Source organism: Pelodiscus sinensis, chromosome 4, assembly GCF_049634645.1.
Source record: "Pelodiscus sinensis isolate JC-2024 chromosome 4, ASM4963464v1, whole genome shotgun sequence".
Taxonomy (NCBI): domain Eukaryota; kingdom Metazoa; phylum Chordata; order Testudines; family Trionychidae; genus Pelodiscus; species Pelodiscus sinensis.
The window spans coordinates 62,360,874-62,377,625 of record NC_134714.1 but is presented as its reverse complement, the minus strand read 5'-3'; the positions used below and the strand labels follow the sequence as shown (position 1 = coordinate 62,377,625).

The following is a 16,752-nucleotide window of genomic DNA, read 5'->3' as shown; positions in this document are numbered from 1 at the left end:
CATGCTGCGCTGCCACTTTGAAATACCACGCAGAGCCCAGGTCAGCTGGGGACTCCCCAGCTGACCCCGGGCTTTGTGTGACATAGCCTCAGAACTCGGGATCAGCTAGGGACTCCTCAGTTGAGCCTGGGCTCTGTGTGCTGCACTGGAACCTGGGATCAGCTGGGCCACACAGCTGATCTCGGGCTCAGCTGTGGAGTGCTGCCCCTTTGGAAACACCGAGGGTTTCAAAGCAGCGCCACACGGAGCTAACCCTGGGCTCCGTGCGGTGCTGTGCCTTTGAAATGCCACTGTGGGATTTCAAAGCGAAAGCATCGCACAGACACCGGGTACGGACTCTGTGCGGCACTGCCGCTTTGAAGTTCCCACTCTTCCCCTGTCTTTGCTGCCTCTATCTAACAGAGGCAGCAAGGGAGGGAGGGGAATCAACTAGTCAACTCGACTATACAATAAGCATTTGCTTATCGGATAGTCGACTAGTCATTAACATTCTTACACAGAACCATGTTTTTTTCTTCTTTGAGATAAAGAAACTGCATGTTGGCTGAATTCACTGATACCAAACTACTGATAACCAGCTTTCATTTTAAACTTGCAGTTTCAGAAACAGGGCAGCCAAGCAGCCACTGTTTGCACTGTAGGATGTTGTAGTCACTGTGGTAAGGTGGACACACCTCTCGCCCCCATGGCCTCTCCCACTGGATGTCCTGAGAATTAGCTCCATCCTCACACAAGGCGATCTCCTTTGATGATGTCTCACCTCACTTTACTTCTGGGCCCACATCTCTCCCTGGACCATGGCATCCTCTTTCTGGGCACTGCCCTCTGGCTGTGCTATGTGCTATTCTCTCTCTCCCCTACCAGGGGAGTGGCAGTCCAATATCCTATAGCTCACCTCAGTAGCCCATTGTAGTTATCAGTCTAGCTCCTTGCTCCAGCTGCATTCTCATTTAGCCACTCTCACTCTTGGCAAATATGGGGAGAAAACGGGGGTGGAGGGACCCTCTAGTGGTAGCCTCGCTCTGCTATCAACTTTCCTCTACTTCAGGGAGGGCAAGATATAGCCCACGGACCAAAGCCTTTTGATCTGACTCATAGCCGCCCTGCCATGTCCTGTCCCCAGACCAACTGAGACCCAGTGGCAGAGGAGCACACAAAGTCATTCACTGTTCAAAGCAGCTAGTAGCTCCCTACCCTGCTGCCATTGGCGCATAGTTCCTAGAGGGACCTGCCAGCCATTTTGAACAGTGAATGACTTTGCATACTGCCCCGCCTGCAGGTCCCAATTGGCTCTCTCACCCTTCTGCCACTGCCCAGCCAAGGGAATGTGGCACCTAGAGGGAGCTGCCAGCTGTTCAAACCCAGTGGGTTGTGCCAATGAAAGCTCATACCACCAGCTACATTTTTGTTAGTCTTTTGGTGCTACAAGACTATTCATTATTTTTTTCCCCTAAATTTAACAGTTTCCATTACTGTATTCTCTCACCCAAAAGCAACTGCTTTTTACATCCCTAACTGTATCACATGCTCATAAGAAATGAGATAAACATAAAAAAATCAACAGCATCTTAGAAGAGGCAAATGAAAAGATCAGAATAGAGACTTTTTCCGAAGGTAATTTCTAAATAAGGGGCACAGTGTGAGGGACTTGTCACCTAGTCTCCAGTTTTCCTATGCAGGCTCCCTAGTGGCGCTTCAGCATCAATATGCAGGAGAAAACGGCCCAATAAGGATGATTCCTTCAGGTGGGAGTCTTGGCCCAAAACCAAGGCCACGCTTTCAGAAGAGCTGGATGTTGGTCTGCTCCCTCCTTTCCCATCTAAGGGTATGTCTAGACTACATGCCTCTGCCAACAGAAGCATGTAAAATAGGCTACCCGACATAGTCAATGAAGCCAGGATTTAAATATCCCCGGCTTCATTAAAATAAAAATGGCCGTGCTGTGCCGGCTCAGCTGATCGTTGGCACAGTGCGCGAGTCAAGACTTGGATCAGTCAACAAGGGAAGGTTTTGTCGACCGCTCCCTTATGCCTCGTAAAACATGTCGGCAAAGACATGTAGTCTAGACATACCCTAAGACAGTGGTCCCCAACCTTTTGAGGTTGTCGGGCACCAGGGGGCGTGCCCGTTTGCCCGCCAGGGGCGGGGACACTAGCGCGCCCGGGGGCGGGCCCCCCCCTTGCCGCATGCCTGGGGGCGGGCGCCCCCCTTGCCGCGTGCCCGGGGGCGGGCCCCCCCCAGCTGCGCGCCCGGGGGCAGGCCCCCCCAGCTGCGCGCCCGGGGGCGGGGCCCCCCCATAGCCGCACGCCCGGGGGCAGGGCCCCCTCCAAGGGCCGCGCGCCCGGGGCCGGCGCTCCCCCCCCGCCCTTCCCCCCGCCGTCGAGTGCCGCGTGTCCGGGGCCGGCGCTCCGCCGAGTGCCGCGCGCCTGGGGCCGGCACTCCCCCCCTCCCGCCGAGTGCCGCGCGCCCGGGGCCGGCACTCCCCCCCCTCCCGCCGAGTGCCGTGCGCCCGGCGCTCCCCCCCCCCCGCCGAGTGCCGCGCACCTGGGGCCGGCACTCCCCCCCGCTGAGCGCCCGGGGCCGGCGCTCCCCCCCGCCGCGTGCCCGGGGCCGGCGCCCGCCCCCCCCCCCCGCCGAGTGCCGCGCGCCCAGCGCTCCCCCCGCCAAGCACGCTCCCTCCGCAAGCGCCCGTGTGCCATGTGCCCAGGGCCAGGCCAGCTCCGAGCACCTGGCGGGCGCATTGAAATGCCCCCGCGGGCGCCATGGCGCCCACGGGCACCGTGTTGGGGACCACGGCCCTAAGAGTTGTCTGGGAAGGAGTAGCCCGTCCCGTCCTCTGCCTTGCAGTGTGTTGGCATTGTTATCTTTATTATTACTTTGCACTTCATATTTAGCTTTGCCAGGTGTCTGGTACTGAACTGGACAGTCCGGTATTTTCACCACCTGTCCAGTAAAAAAATTCAGAAAATACCGGGCACCTTAAATGTCTGGTACTTTCTGATTTTTTCCCTGCCAGGAGGCGAAAATCCCGGGCTGTCTTGCTCAATATGGAGGCAGCCCAGCGACCCTAGTGCTTACCGGGTTCTGCAGAGGAGCTGTCCGGCCCAGTGCAGGAAGGAAAGATGGTGGTTGACCCCCAGCAGTCTGTTAGGGCCAAAAAGCCTCACCATGGGTTTTTTAAAGGGGCCACAGTGGGAGTTTTGGGGGGTTTTTTTTTTTTTGTTCAACAAACTCTTTCCTGGCATGGTTTTTTTCTTCCTGTTTTTTTTTTTTCCCCCTAGGGGTTTTTTTTTTTCTGTATTTTTTCTGAAACCATCTGGCAACCCTATTCATATTTTCAATGCACTTTATAGTCATTAGCTAGAAGACTAAAGCTAATCGGCTTCCTTCAGCAACGACGGCCACTGCACCATACGCATATATAATCAACCAAACATTCAGAAGCAAATAACTAAAAATGCACATGTGCTGCTTTAGCCTTTTTCTGTTGTCATCCCACTGGCAGGCAGTAACCTAAGGCTTCTATAGAAGATTTTTGTAGAATCATCTTCACAACTTTACAATGAACAACTAGGCTTTCCAGCCATCATTTGTAAGGAGTCATGATGACTCGTCCTTTCACTCCAATTTGCATAGCAAAAATGCCCACGTTGTTTTTGGTGAAAACTGCCTATGGATAACTTAAGCTGAGAAATTCTGCTCTTTATACCATTTTGTGCAATTATTTTTATTCAATTCAACATTCAATGATTGTGTCCACCCCCATATTGGTAGAAGCCAGCTCTAGAAGATGCTACAAACCAAGTTCAATTGAGAGCCAAAATTTCAAGGGGGTTCCCAGCAATAACTGAATCTGCAACACTGAGCTGAAAATGTTAGTAACACAGGCTCTCAACAAAAAGTTCTGTCAGCACAGATCAGGAGGCACTCCACTGAAAGCAACAGTCACATTGGTGTCATGATCAGGCTCAAGGAAGCAGTATTGTGAGCTTAGCAGAGAGACCAGCAACACTAGGCAAGCAGCCTAAAGGCCCTGCCTTTGGCTTCTCAGCTGGATGACTTCTCTGAACATTTCAGTCTCACAAGCTATGTCTACACGACATTTCCAAGTACAGTAAAACTCCAGTTGTCCAGCATCCAGTGATCCGGCACTCCTGATAGTCCGGCACCACCTGGAACCCGGAAGTGCTCCAGGCAGCAGGACAATTGGAGCTGCTCTGCCCCGGGCTTCCCCGAGTCAGCCGCTGGTCAGTTTCAGCAGCGGCTGACTTGGGGAAGTCTGGGGCAGAAAAGCTGGGGTGCTGCCAGGTTGGTCCTGCAACGGCACCCCTCCCATCCCCCCCACCCCACCCTAGACTCCTCATAGCCCCCCCTTCTGACAGTCCAGCATATCTGATACTCTGGCACCCCCTGGGTCCTAAAGTGCCGGATTATCAGAAGTTTACTGTAAGTCTCCCAACCCAAGGGGCAGAGGCCTGGGTCTGGAAACACGGGTGGATTTGGCTGAAAGAGGGAGAAGACCAGGGATTACTTCACTTACATGAGTTCAGAGTGGTAACAAGGGCAGGGCACTTGCCCCAGAGTGCATCATAATCAGGGATGCAAAGACACAATGGCTGTGTCTAGACCGGCAAGTTTTTCCACAAAATCATCTGATTTTGTGGAAAAACTTGCCAGCTGTCTACACTGGCCGCTTGAATTTCCGGAAAAGCACTGACGATCTCATGTAAGATCATCAGTGATTTCCTGGAAATATTATGCTGCTCCCATTTGGGCAAAAGTCTTTTTCCGAAAGACTTTTGCGCAAAAGGGCCAGTGTAAACAGCAAAGTAGTGTTTTCCGCAAAAAAGCCCCGATCGCGAAAATGGCGATTGGGGCTTTTTTGCGGAAAACCATGTCTAGATTGGCCACGGACGCTTTTCCGCAAAAAGTGCTTTTGCGGAAAAGCATCCTGCCAATCTAGACGTGCTTTTCCGAAAATGCTTTTAACGGAAAACTTTTCCATTAAAAGCATTTTCGGAAAATCATGCCAGTGTAGACGTAGCCAATAAGTAAAAATAATAAGATGCAAAAGTAAAGAGCATGACATATGCTAACTTAAGGAGAGGGGGCATATAATTAAATTTTTTGCCCCGGGCGTAAAAATGCCTAGTTACCACATTGCAAGAGTTGGCCCATCTGTGCTATACAAGCCGAGTGGCAAGTACAGGGCACATTTCCCAGTACTGGAATGAGGAGATGAGTCCTAGGGGTCAGAGTTTCCCTTCAGGGCTCATTGGAGGGACCTGCTCCCAAAAGGTTAGGTTGAGGAAGGTGCAGGGGGGGTGGAATCAGTCAGATTGATGTCAAGTTACTAACCCTCCAGGATTGTCCTGGAGTTGACAGAAATTAAAGATTATGTCATATAATGAAACTTCCAGGAACATGTTGAACCAAAATTGGCAACCATAGTGTTGGAGACAAAGCTGGTGCTAGGCATAAGCAGAATAAGTAATTGGCTACTGCCCCAAGCAGCCTATTAATTATTAGCTTTAGGGGCTAGCCAAGTTAGTCTGTACAGGATAAACTTAAAAAAACAACGAAGAGTCTGGTAGCACTTTAAAGACTACCAAAACATGTAGCTGGTGTCATGAGCTTTCATGGGCACAGTCATCTGAAGAAGTGGGCTGTGCCCACAAAAGCTCATGATACCATTTACATGTTTTGTTAGTCTATAAAGTGCTACCAGACGCTTTGTTATTTTTTAAGTTTATTAATTATTAGTATGTGTTGTGCATGTGGTGGCGGGACAAAATGTTCCTCTGTCAGGTCCCCCAGTGAGCTAGCACCAGTGCTGGTCAAAGGTTGCGCTAAGCAACAGGGCAGGGAATAGAACTCCTGGCCAGGTCAGAACTCAGTTCCTGGGGGATATGAGGGCTCTGGCCTGGAATCACCCCAGGGTTATCACATTTCAGGTCCCCAAAAAGGGGACACTGGGTATGGGAGAACTGAAGGGGTATGTGGGTATGGTCACCTGGGGGTTCTGGAGGGAACACCTGCAGCAGGGCAACTCACTAGAGGTGAGGGAGTGAGAGTTACGGTGGCACTCACAGGGTGAAGGCGTCCCTGTCACGGTAGCAGAGCAGCTGGAACAGGCCGAGGACCCAATTCCAGCCGCCAGTCAGTGCCTCCCTGCAGGACCCCCTCCCCAGCGCTGGAACCAGGCACAGAGGGGATTGAGCCAATCAGGAAGCGGACCAACCGGGGCTCTTGCTGAGCTGCAACTGTCTGCTCGGCAAAAACCCCACTGGACTTGAATATTAAATAGTGTGAGATTCTCAGAAGGCTGGCTGCAGCTGGCTGCCGGAGGAATTACATGGTCCATAAGCGCAGCCCCTGAGCCTGTCTAACCAGCCCGACCCACCCCTCTTCAGCTGCCTCCACATAGCGAGCAAATGGAAGCTGGAGAGAGAGCCGACAAAAGGCAGCCCTCCTTGGGCAAGGCCGCCTGCATCCTCACCGGAGCATCTCGGGGCTTCGGCCGCAGCTTAGCCCTGTTGCTGGCTCCGCGGTTGAAGGCTGGCTCCGTCCTGATCCTGGTGGCCCGATCGCAGGGGGGGTTGGCAGAGCTGAAGGATGAGATGCGGTGCAGTTTCCCCGACTTGAAAGTGAGTTCAGTGCAGGCCGACCTGAGCACGGAGGACGGACTACAGCCGGTGCTCCGAGCAGTCCAGGACAAGCTGCCGGGAGCGGCTGATCTGGAGCGGCTCATCATCATCAACAACGCAGGATCACTCGGAGATATTTCCAAAGCTTTTGTGGACTTCACCAGCCCAGCTGAAGTCAACAGCTACTTTGCCTTCAATGTCACCTCGGCGCTGTGCCTCACATCCTCCATCCTGAAGGCCTTCTCAGGGCGCCCTGGCTTGTGCAAGACTGTTGTAAACATCTCTTCACTGTGTGCCCTCAAGCCCTTCAAGAGCTGGACGTTGTACTGCACCGGGAAGGCCTCACGGGACATGATGTTCCAGGTCCTGGCACTTGAACAGCCTGAGGTGAGAGTCCTCAGTTATGCCCCCGGTCCTCTGGACACAGACATGCAGCAGCTGGCTCGCACGTCATCAGGAGACCCAGAACTGCGCCAGCACTTCCGCAACATGAAGGAGCGTGGCCAGCTGCTGGACTGCAGCGTGTCAGCCCAAAAGCTAGTGCGTCTTCTGCTGGAGGACACCTTCGCCTCTGGGGCACATATAGACTTCTATGAAATCTAAGCCCCGCCCCCGCCGGTCTTTCCGCGCCCCGCCTGGAGCCGAGCTACCGATAAACGCCTTCAGCGTCCCAGAGGGGAAAACCCGCTGCACTTTGACTCTTATTTCAAATAGCTACCGGGGGGCGAGCGGGCCGCCAACAGAGGGGCCCCGGGCGGGGAACCGCGGCCGTGGGGTGACCCTGGGGCCCGTCGCCGAGCCAGGGTTTTCCCCGCACGGGGCAACAGCCGGGCCGGGCTGGGAGAAGGGGGGGGGGGCAGCAACCGCCGGCCAGAACAGCGCGCAGAGGGAAGGTAGTTGCTTAGAAAACGCTTCCGTGGCCGGCGCATGCCCACTCGCAGCGACGTGGCTCATCGGGGGGCGGGGCTACTGCGCAGGGCGAAGAGAGTGGTCACATGGTCCCGAGTATGGCGGCCGCCACGCCGCGTTACCCATCTTGGCAGATCCCGAGCATTCCCCGCAACAGGCTCCGCCCCCCCGGGCCGCCCCGCCCCTCGCCGGGCTGCTGGAATCGCGCACGGAGGAGGGAGGGGGGGTGCTGAGAGCCGAATGGAAACCACTGCCAGTTAGGGTGGGGCGGGCCTCTGGGAACCTGCAGAGGGCCCGGCTGCGCAGTGCGCGCGGGAGGGAGCAGGAGCCGATCAGGCCATAGCAGTAATACTGGCTGCAAGACATCATGTAGCAAAGCAACAAGGTTCCTTGTACACTGGCAAGAGCCAGGAGAGTTAAGGGGAAACGTGCAATTAAGAGTTAAGTTCACCCAGTGTTTTAGAGCGGTTGTTAAAAATGGGCAAGTAAAATATCATGATTATTATAAACATCAGGGGGAGGGATAGCTCAGTGGTTTGAGCATTGGCCTGTTGTGAGTTCAATCCTTGCGGAGGCCATTTAGGGATTCGAGGCAAAAATTTATGGGGGAGGATGTTATGAAGGCAGGGGACTAGACTCAATGACCTTTCAAGGTCCCTTCCAGTTCTAGGAGATAGGCAATCTCCATTAATTTAATTCTTAATTTATCACTCATGGTAAAGGATGAGAGTGAGTTTTGCATCTGGGTTGGGAAACTTTGATGGCAGTTTGCCTGAAGTACAGGCAGTCACCGGGTTACGTACAAGATAGGGACTGTAGGTTTGTTCTTAAGTTGAATCTGTATGTAAGTCGGAACTGGCGTCCGGATTCAGCCGCTATTGAAACTGACCAGCAGCGGCTGACTACAGGAAGCCTAAGGCAGAGTTGCTCTGCCCCGGGCTTCCTGGAATCAGCCGCTGATCAGTTTCAACAGCGGCTGAATCTGGAGGCCTGGGACAGAGCAGCTAGGGCGCTGCCGGGTAGGTCCCCACAGCGCCGCACCTCGGCGCTGCAGGGGACCAACCGGGCAGCACCTCAGCTGCTCTACCCCAGGAGACCCCAAGTCAGCTGCTACTGAAACTGATCAGCAGCTGATTCCAGGAAGCCCGGGGCAGAGCAACTCTGCCTCGGGCTTCCTGTAGTCAGCCGCTGGTCAGTTTCTGCAGTGGCGGACTTGGGGACTCCTGGGGCAGAGCAGCTGGGGTGCTGCCCGGTTAGTCCAGTAGCACCAAGAGCGGCGCTGGGGGACCAACCGGCAGCGCCCCAGCTGCTCTACCACAGGCATCCCAAGAAAAGCCTGGTCTGCAGACCAGGGAGACGCGAGCGGCGGGACTGAGACACCGCGGTCCCGCCGCCCGGGTCCTCCGCATCTCCCTGGTCTGCTGGGGCCCCCCTCCCAGCAGACCAGGGAGACACGGAGCAAAGCCTCAGAGGACCCGGTGTAGCCAGACAGACTAACCCCATATCATCCATCTTATTTGCCTCTCTGAAGCACAGGGCAGAGAAGGAGCAATAATATCAGCATAGTCTATGCTGGCTCATCTGATCCTGAGGAGCTGAAACATAGATATGAGAAGAGAGCGATTAAGGCAATAAGCTGGCCTTGAGGCTGTGAGAACTGCCACCGGCTGGCACCTATGTTGATTCGAACACACACTGTGACCTCCAAACCTAGCCTCTCTGTCTCAAGGGCAAACCTCAGTTTGTATAGGCCTCACCTTGGTAGCAAGATATGGTGCAGGGGAGGGGGAGGGGGGAATGGATACCCAGGCCCACCCACTACTCTGAATCCCAACCCAGAGACCCTCTGGCAGCAGCCTTGTCCTGCCCTCTTCTACTCCACTGCTTTGTTCCTTGAGCCACTTCACCTGTGACCTTTTGCACCCTCCCAGCCCTAGTGGCAAGGCCAGCAGCCTGGCAGGTCTCAGACAGGAGCTTCCCTCTTTAGCCTGCCCACCACTGCTCCCCCAAGAACCAGGTCCTGCACTTTCCTTGGGGTTGCCAGACCTTGGGGGTTCCGGTTTCAAGAAAAATACCTGACACGCTTGACATTACATCATAATCTACATTATATCTTATTTAGAAAATACATTTATATTTTCTCAATTTGTTTCCCAAACAGAAAGCTCAAATACTGGACTGTCCAGTTCAAAACTGGGTACCTGGCAACCCTATCCTTGGTTAATGCCTAACTGAGGCTTTCTGCTGGGCAGCTGCTTATATGCATGGCTGCCACAGCAAGCCACACCTTAATTGGCTACCAAAATGCCTCTCTCTCATTGGCCAGGGCTCTGCACAGACTCCCTCCAGCTTGTATTAACTCATTCTGACCAATGTGGAACAGTCGCCCCACTACCTGCATACATTATAAAACTGTTTCTAATGGCTAAGTTAACATATGGTCCATATCCTGAACAGCTTACAGTCTAAGGTACTGAATGTTATATAAAGTAAAACTAGAACATGTAAATGCTTCTGCAATACGAATTTAATAAATCAATGCTAATCCTGTGAGAGGCTTGGCAGCCTAATTCCTGGGAAAGTTGGTATTGCACCCAGAGACTATGATTTTAAGTTTTAGCTGTGGAATAGAATTTTGATATTTATATAGTGTTAATATTCATAGTATCTCACCTACTTTACAAAGCAATGGATGTAATGGATACCTGCAAGAATTGTGTAGATAAACACAAATCAGATTATCACAGTGCCTTGGGCATTAGAACTTGTGCTTTTGTGTGTTTTAAAGAGGAAACTGTAATTTGTCTTTTCAAATAGTGCAACAGGTGTTTTGATTTCACATACCATCAAAATGTGGCCCTATTAAGAGTTCAGTGTCCCTTTCTTAGTCACTATTGGGCTAAAGCTCAAAACCTGCTGTAGAATTTGAACTCTCCAACCTATGTACCGTCAGTCCTCCTTTCAAGTCCAGCTTTCTTGCTGTGATCCCTCTAGTTATGAAATCATCCCCTCTAAAAATAGGTGAATTAATCAGAACAGACATGTGGTTCTCACACTTACCCAGTCCCTTCCATTTCAAAACTAGCACATTTTAAAAGATTTCAAAAGTGCAACTGTTTAATGAATAGATCAAGATCTACTTTAATTTAAAACAAGTGCAAGCAATTCACAAATATAGAAAGTGTTTTAAATTAAAAGCCTGTTTAAAAAGGCTCTGCTCCTTTGCCTAAAAAGGCAGGATACCTGGAAATACAGAAAATTTTTGCATCAAAGTTTCACCAACTTGGCTAGAGGATTTCAAATTATTTATTACAGCTAAAAGTCTAAGCAAGATCTGTAACAGGACACGTGGTAGACCAGGGGTGGGCAAACACCAGCCCATGGGCCGGATCCGGTTCTCCAGGGTTAGCCCCAGCAAGCCACTACTGCTATAGTTACCTGCACCTCTGCAGATATAGAAAATTGTAGCTCCTGTTGGTAGCCAATCGCCCTTCCCTGCCACTGGGAGCTCCAGGAAGCAGCATCCCAGTCGGTGCTGCTTCCCTCAGCTCCCATGGACCAGGAAGGGCAATCTGCAGCCAACAGAAGCTGCAATCACCCATACTTGTGGAAGTGCAGGCAAATATTGTGGTGGCAGTCCACTGGGGCTAACCCTGGTGAACTACTGCTGTTTTATTGCTCACCACTGTGGTAGAGGGAAAGAGGAGGATAATCCCCTAAAGAAAATACAGGAATGAGGTGAAGTTTTTAAGGCAGCTGGGGTGCCCTAAAATAACCCAAATTTCTATGATCTGCATAATTTGGCTGCAAAATGGGATCCCAGTTTCACAAATAAGACTAAGTTTCAGGTATCTGCATGACTCTAAACACATTAGTGTCCATGTTAAAACCTGACCTAGGAGTCAAAATGACCTTTACAATCTGACTGATCAATGACCTTATGAAAAAATTCTAAATTTACTTCAGAAAAGATTGAAGGGGCTCCTTAGACAAACAAACCTGTACATATATCGGGATGGGGGAGATGCCAATAACAAACCACACACAACCACACCCTTCACTGTAACAAACTTGGGAGGTGGAAGCCAAACATTCTCACCAAGAAAATAAACATCTTCCAATGGGATAAACAGGACATCTTCAACTTTTTATTGAGCCTGTTACAGGATTCACAATGGATACAAAGTGCTACCCAACACCTGTTTCAAGGCAGCATTTGTTGATATGAATCCAATGTACCCAGGGGGATGTAGATCCTAGGATAAGTTTTCTTAAACCCTTCTTATTGAGGGCACCATTTTACCTCCCATTTCAGTCCATGTTGGAGAAGGCAGTGGTGTCACATATCACATATTATGAAGCTTCAGCTTCAGGATTCTGGTGGCAGGCAGTAGAGAAGACAAAGAGACACTTAGGAGTGTCATCCCTCCGCACATATAAGATCATGCAATGGACTCAAGATAGACCACCTTTTTGGTTTTTAAACCACATATATTCTCCATAGCAATAAAGCAGTTTAGAATGAAGGCAATTGGAAACCAATGAATCATATCACATCTGTCCTCTAGGTAGCTTTTTCAGGCCCAATGTCCACACTTGTGACAAGACAAAATAATATGAGAAAAAGTCTCAAAAAGTGTTTAAATCCTTGTGCATTGTTTAAGATAAGACTTTTTAGGACATCGGTGTCCCAAAATGTGTGTCTTTTAGGTCAGCTCAGGACTCCAGTGTACTACTAATATTAAAAGCAAAGATCACATTTCTGTTTGGGAAATATAGTTCCAATTGGTAGTTTGCAGACACTTCAATATACAAATTCAGATATTTTTAAAATGCCATTCTTGTAAGAGAAATATGAGATTCCAGAAGCTATGTAATGCCTCTATGTTGTTCTTGAAAGATACTGGGTCTTACTGGGAGACAGTCTGACTTGATTGTCTTCAGCAAAAGGGAAGCAGCTAAAGGCTGTGAGGGGAATTTTCACATTCATCCTTTCAAAAAAATACTGACAAGTTTTAAGTATTGTTCGCAGAGTGACGCTGTTTGGGTCTTGGTCAAGTACAACCAGTATTTCCAGCATAGACATTGCATTTCCAGTGCTGGGACACTGGCTTTTCCTCATGCCCAGAATCAGCAGGTGGAGGTGCGCTTCCTGTACTGTTGAATAAGGGGCACCAGGCACTCTGGAAGTCCAGTCTGAAGCAAAAAGGGGTGATCCAGAAGCTCCTGTGCTGTTGCTCTTTCTAGGGGATCTCGTGTTAACATCCGTTCCAAGAAGTCTCTCAGAACTGGGGAAGTCTGGAAAAAGAACAAATCAGGTCAAGCAATTTATGGAATTAGGTCAGAGTTTACACAATAGTATGATATATTAATAAACAGTCTATCTGGATCGCATCTACTTAGTTTAAAAAAAGGTTCTTGCACTTGATCAACTCTAGGGTTAAGTCTACATTATTGTGTAGCTTTTTCTGAAAAAAAGTTAATTGTGCTCTGCAATTTGCGTAGCTTTTTCCGATTGCTTTTCCAGAAGAGGCTTTTCCACCTTTTGGCCCTATCTAGATGGGGCCAAATGGCGGAAAAGCCTCCTCTTTCGGAGGAGCTCTTATTACTCAGAGCAAGGTATACAGGGCTCCCTGAAATAGAGCGTTTGCTCTTCTGCAAAAAAAAAAAAAAAAAAAAAAAAAAAAAAAAAAAAAGCAGAAGAGCAAATACGTTTCCTGGACGCAGCAGAGAGGTATCCCAGAAAAACCCAGCAGTCTAGATGTACCGTAGGTGAAATATCAGGTGTTCCTTTCCCTCCCCCTCCAAAAAAAACAAGAAATATTCAACAGGGGAAAGAATTTTGGATATTCTGCAGTACTTCATATTAAAACTAGGTGCTATATTTACACATTTGTGTAGGTCATGATTTTTAATGGTGTTGGCAAATGGGGACTATAGGATTATCTCTTCTTGTCCCCAGCTTTATGTTAGCTTTTTCCTCTCTGTTCTTTGCTCTGTGTGAACATAAGGAAACTCATTAGAACTCTTGTTTGCTGAAGTTACAATATATCCCTTCAGAAATGAGGATTTTAGGAAATTAACCCTTGTTCCTTCTAATCACATAGATTGGGGAAAATAGAAAAAGGTAGCAAATTTGGGAAAAAAATCAGGATGAATCTCCAGTGTCTGGAGAGGAAATCTGATCGAGCTGATATATGAAGATGAATAAATCTGAATACCCTTAAAACATTATTTCTGAATTCCATTGCAATGTTTTAATAATTGTAATGGGAGAATATGTTGATATGGATCCCTCCCATTAATAACAAAAGCTGTTTGTCTCATGTCACATGTTGGACATTTAATTATCTATATCAGGATTAAAAATAGGTAACAAGTAATCACTATTCACACATCTATTTTAATGTCACTAATTAAAGTGGTTTTCATATAGAGATAATTTTCAGATTCTACCAACACTATTTGCATTTAGTAGCACTGTGCTGCATGGGTAATTTCACTGACTTGATTGATGGTATGAGACATTATTCAACTAAATGCATGTAGCAGAATCTGGCCTTTAGTACTTAGATTATAACTCCTCCATGTACTGGTTACAATTAGAAGAGAATGTTACAAATGGGACACACTCCATAGTTAAGTTCTGCTTAATCTGATCCACTCAGTACTGCACAAGTTGTTCATAATAACAGTTAATTGCAGTGATGGAACACTGAATCCTCGGTTATAACTGAGCTCCACTCACATGGCTGGAGGGAGAGCTGATCATAGACATTTTTATGGTCCCCATTCTGGTCCCAATGTCTGCTGTAAATCAGTTCAGGCTCCCATCCAAGGCAATTTAGAGGACTCAAGGGCTATAAATTGTGCTCGTTGGTAACTGCCCCTAAGCAGTAACCCCGTCGGCCATGTGTCACTCTTGAGAGAGGGATGGAAGAACTGGCTCTATGTCACTAATATCTTTTCCCGGGGGCAAAAGTCTGGTCCTGAAATTTTAATATTAGCGTTGCAAAGGCAAAAAAAAATCCCACTGCGATTTCTACTAATTTTATCCTGTTAAATTCTCATTGTCCTCTCAGTCGAATAATTCAGCTCTAATAGTTGAAGATCAGATACATTGGAAGAACATGATTGTTCACAAAGCTATAAAAATTATTTGGTTTCCAATGTTTGGAGTGAAATAAAAAGAAAATGTTTTAACTCATGACTGAAGAGGAAATCACCATTTCTAAATATTAGTGCTAATTTTCCATGAGTAGTGATCAAGTTAGGTTAATGATCAGAGTGGCTGAAGTTCATTGCATGAGCTCTCATTTACCTAGACTAGAATATAGTTTACACACTAGCCACTAGGTGTCAGTTCCTTATCATGGCATTGAGAGCTGAAAAAGACCTTTGTGTAGTGTCTTCTGAGCCACACAGAAGCTTTGGGATAAATCCACCAGCCTATGGCCTCCAACAGGAACAAAAGTGCCTCTCCAGATACAATGTCCTGGTGGGACTGGGATTCCCAGATGGTTTATTAATATATCTGGACTTCAGCTACTTAGTCCCCCAGATGGCAATCAATGATTCATCAGATGCCAAAGTGTCTTGCAAACATACTGACCTTGTGAGAATTTTTCAGTTTGGGAGGAGAACTGTCACGGAGTCTCTTCATTGCTTGGACTGGGGAGTCACTGAAATAGGGGGGTTCTCCATCCACCATCTCTATCACCATGATTCCTAGAGACCAGATATCCACCTACGACAGCAGAGCATTACAACTGTGAACAAAGTTAATAGCAAGAGCCAACTGCTCTTTATTCATGAGCTCTTTGGTGTAAAGCAACTGCTGTAACATCTCAGCTCTCTGATCTTAGTGAAAAATTGAAGTATTAATCCAGATTGGCACTAACTAGAACCCTTGCATGCAGTCTTAGCATAAATTGTGAAGACTGGATGGATTATGGAGACTGTGACTGAGCCATAACAATGATGTAGCTTCAAGAAGACTCAATAATCATTGTTCAAACTGTCTGTTCTGCAGATAAATAAAGGCCTGGAAAATCTCCAGGCCTATCAATCTTGTATCTGTCTCCTGCACATTTCATAAAAAATGTGAGTGCAGGTTTGTGCCTGTTCTGTTTTCCAGGAGGAGAGATGAGGGAAAGGGGATTCAATCAGTGATTTCATATCATGTCCCAAGCTGTGCCTTGCTTGAGTCTGTCCACACATGCAGAGTTATAGCAAGAGTCAGTAACAATTAGTTTTACATCCTTACATATTTTCACCATGTCAGGGACAACTATGTAGTAACCAAGTTTTCTGACATAGTTGTATTTATGTTGGTATGGGCCCAAATGGTTTCCTCAGAAGAGGAACAGATGAAAATTCATGATATCATCTACATGTTTTGTTAGTCTTTAAAGTGCTGCTAGACTATTCCTTGTTTTTTAAGTTTTTCGAGTTACAGACTAACTTGGCTACCCCTCTGAAGCCTGTAATATCTGTTATTTGCCAGCATTTCAATTAGGAAAATGGTAGATTACCTCAGTAGTATATGGGGCCCTTGAAATAACCTCTGGAGCCATCCAGTAGGGAGTTCCTACCAGGGACTTCCTTTTTGGTACATCTTTACTGATCTGAGCACAAAAGCCAAAATCTGAGAGTTTCACCTGTGTGAGAAGCGAAAGAAGGATGATCAATGAAATCTTTAAACAAAATAAGGGAGTTGACAATGGCACAAAGATAAAGACCAAGTGGACAAAGATGACTGGATAAGATAAAAAAGAAAAAGAGATGGAAAACAGTAAGAATGGGGAGGAGATTAAATAAGGTTACAGCAGCAGACTATCAATGAGAAAGTGAAAATAGGGAAGATGAGGAAGGGAAGGGAAAGGCTGTTTGGAAAGGTGAAGTGAAAAAACCTAGGTGAATTGGACACTCGGGAAGTTAAACAGAAGAAGCCTACCCTTCCATCAAGGGTCAGGAGAATGGAGTCGCTCTTAATGTCTCTGTGAATCACACCCTGGGAATGTAAGTATGCAAGGGCTTGTAGCACCGACTCACACACTGTTGCAATTTGTTCCTCATTTAGTCTGAAAGAAAGCCCAGAATTGTAAACATGCATCACGATTAACATTGTACAGTTTGAATCAATGAAAATCTCCTAAAAGTGCAGTGCGACCCCTCAATTTTCCTTTCTATTGTC

The 16,752-nt window shown here is 48.2% G+C and overlaps 1 protein-coding gene and 1 pseudogene across 5 annotated transcripts in view; one reads left to right on the top strand and one right to left on the bottom strand.

Annotated features, from left to right (window-relative positions):
- The first annotated feature begins 6,103 nt into the window (after positions 1–6,103).
- Positions 6,104–8,551, top strand: LOC102461493 (sepiapterin reductase pseudogene; annotated as a pseudogene).
- A 3,138-nt stretch (positions 8,552–11,689) lies between these two features.
- Positions 11,690–16,752, bottom strand: part of PAK6 (p21 (RAC1) activated kinase 6) — a 50,456-nt gene continuing 45,393 nt past the window's right edge. For all 5 annotated transcript variants that reach the window (XM_006128651.4, XM_006128650.4, XM_075927083.1 and 2 more), the window contains 4 exons: positions 16,513–16,639; positions 16,091–16,216; positions 15,169–15,303; positions 11,690–12,854 (listed from right to left, as the gene is read on the bottom strand). In XM_006128651.4, the coding sequence (XP_006128713.1) occupies positions 12,687–12,854; positions 15,169–15,303; positions 16,091–16,216; positions 16,513–16,639 (556 nt within the window). In that variant the 3' untranslated portion in view covers positions 11,690–12,686. The remainder of the gene's footprint in view (positions 12,855–15,168; positions 15,304–16,090; positions 16,217–16,512; positions 16,640–16,752) is intronic.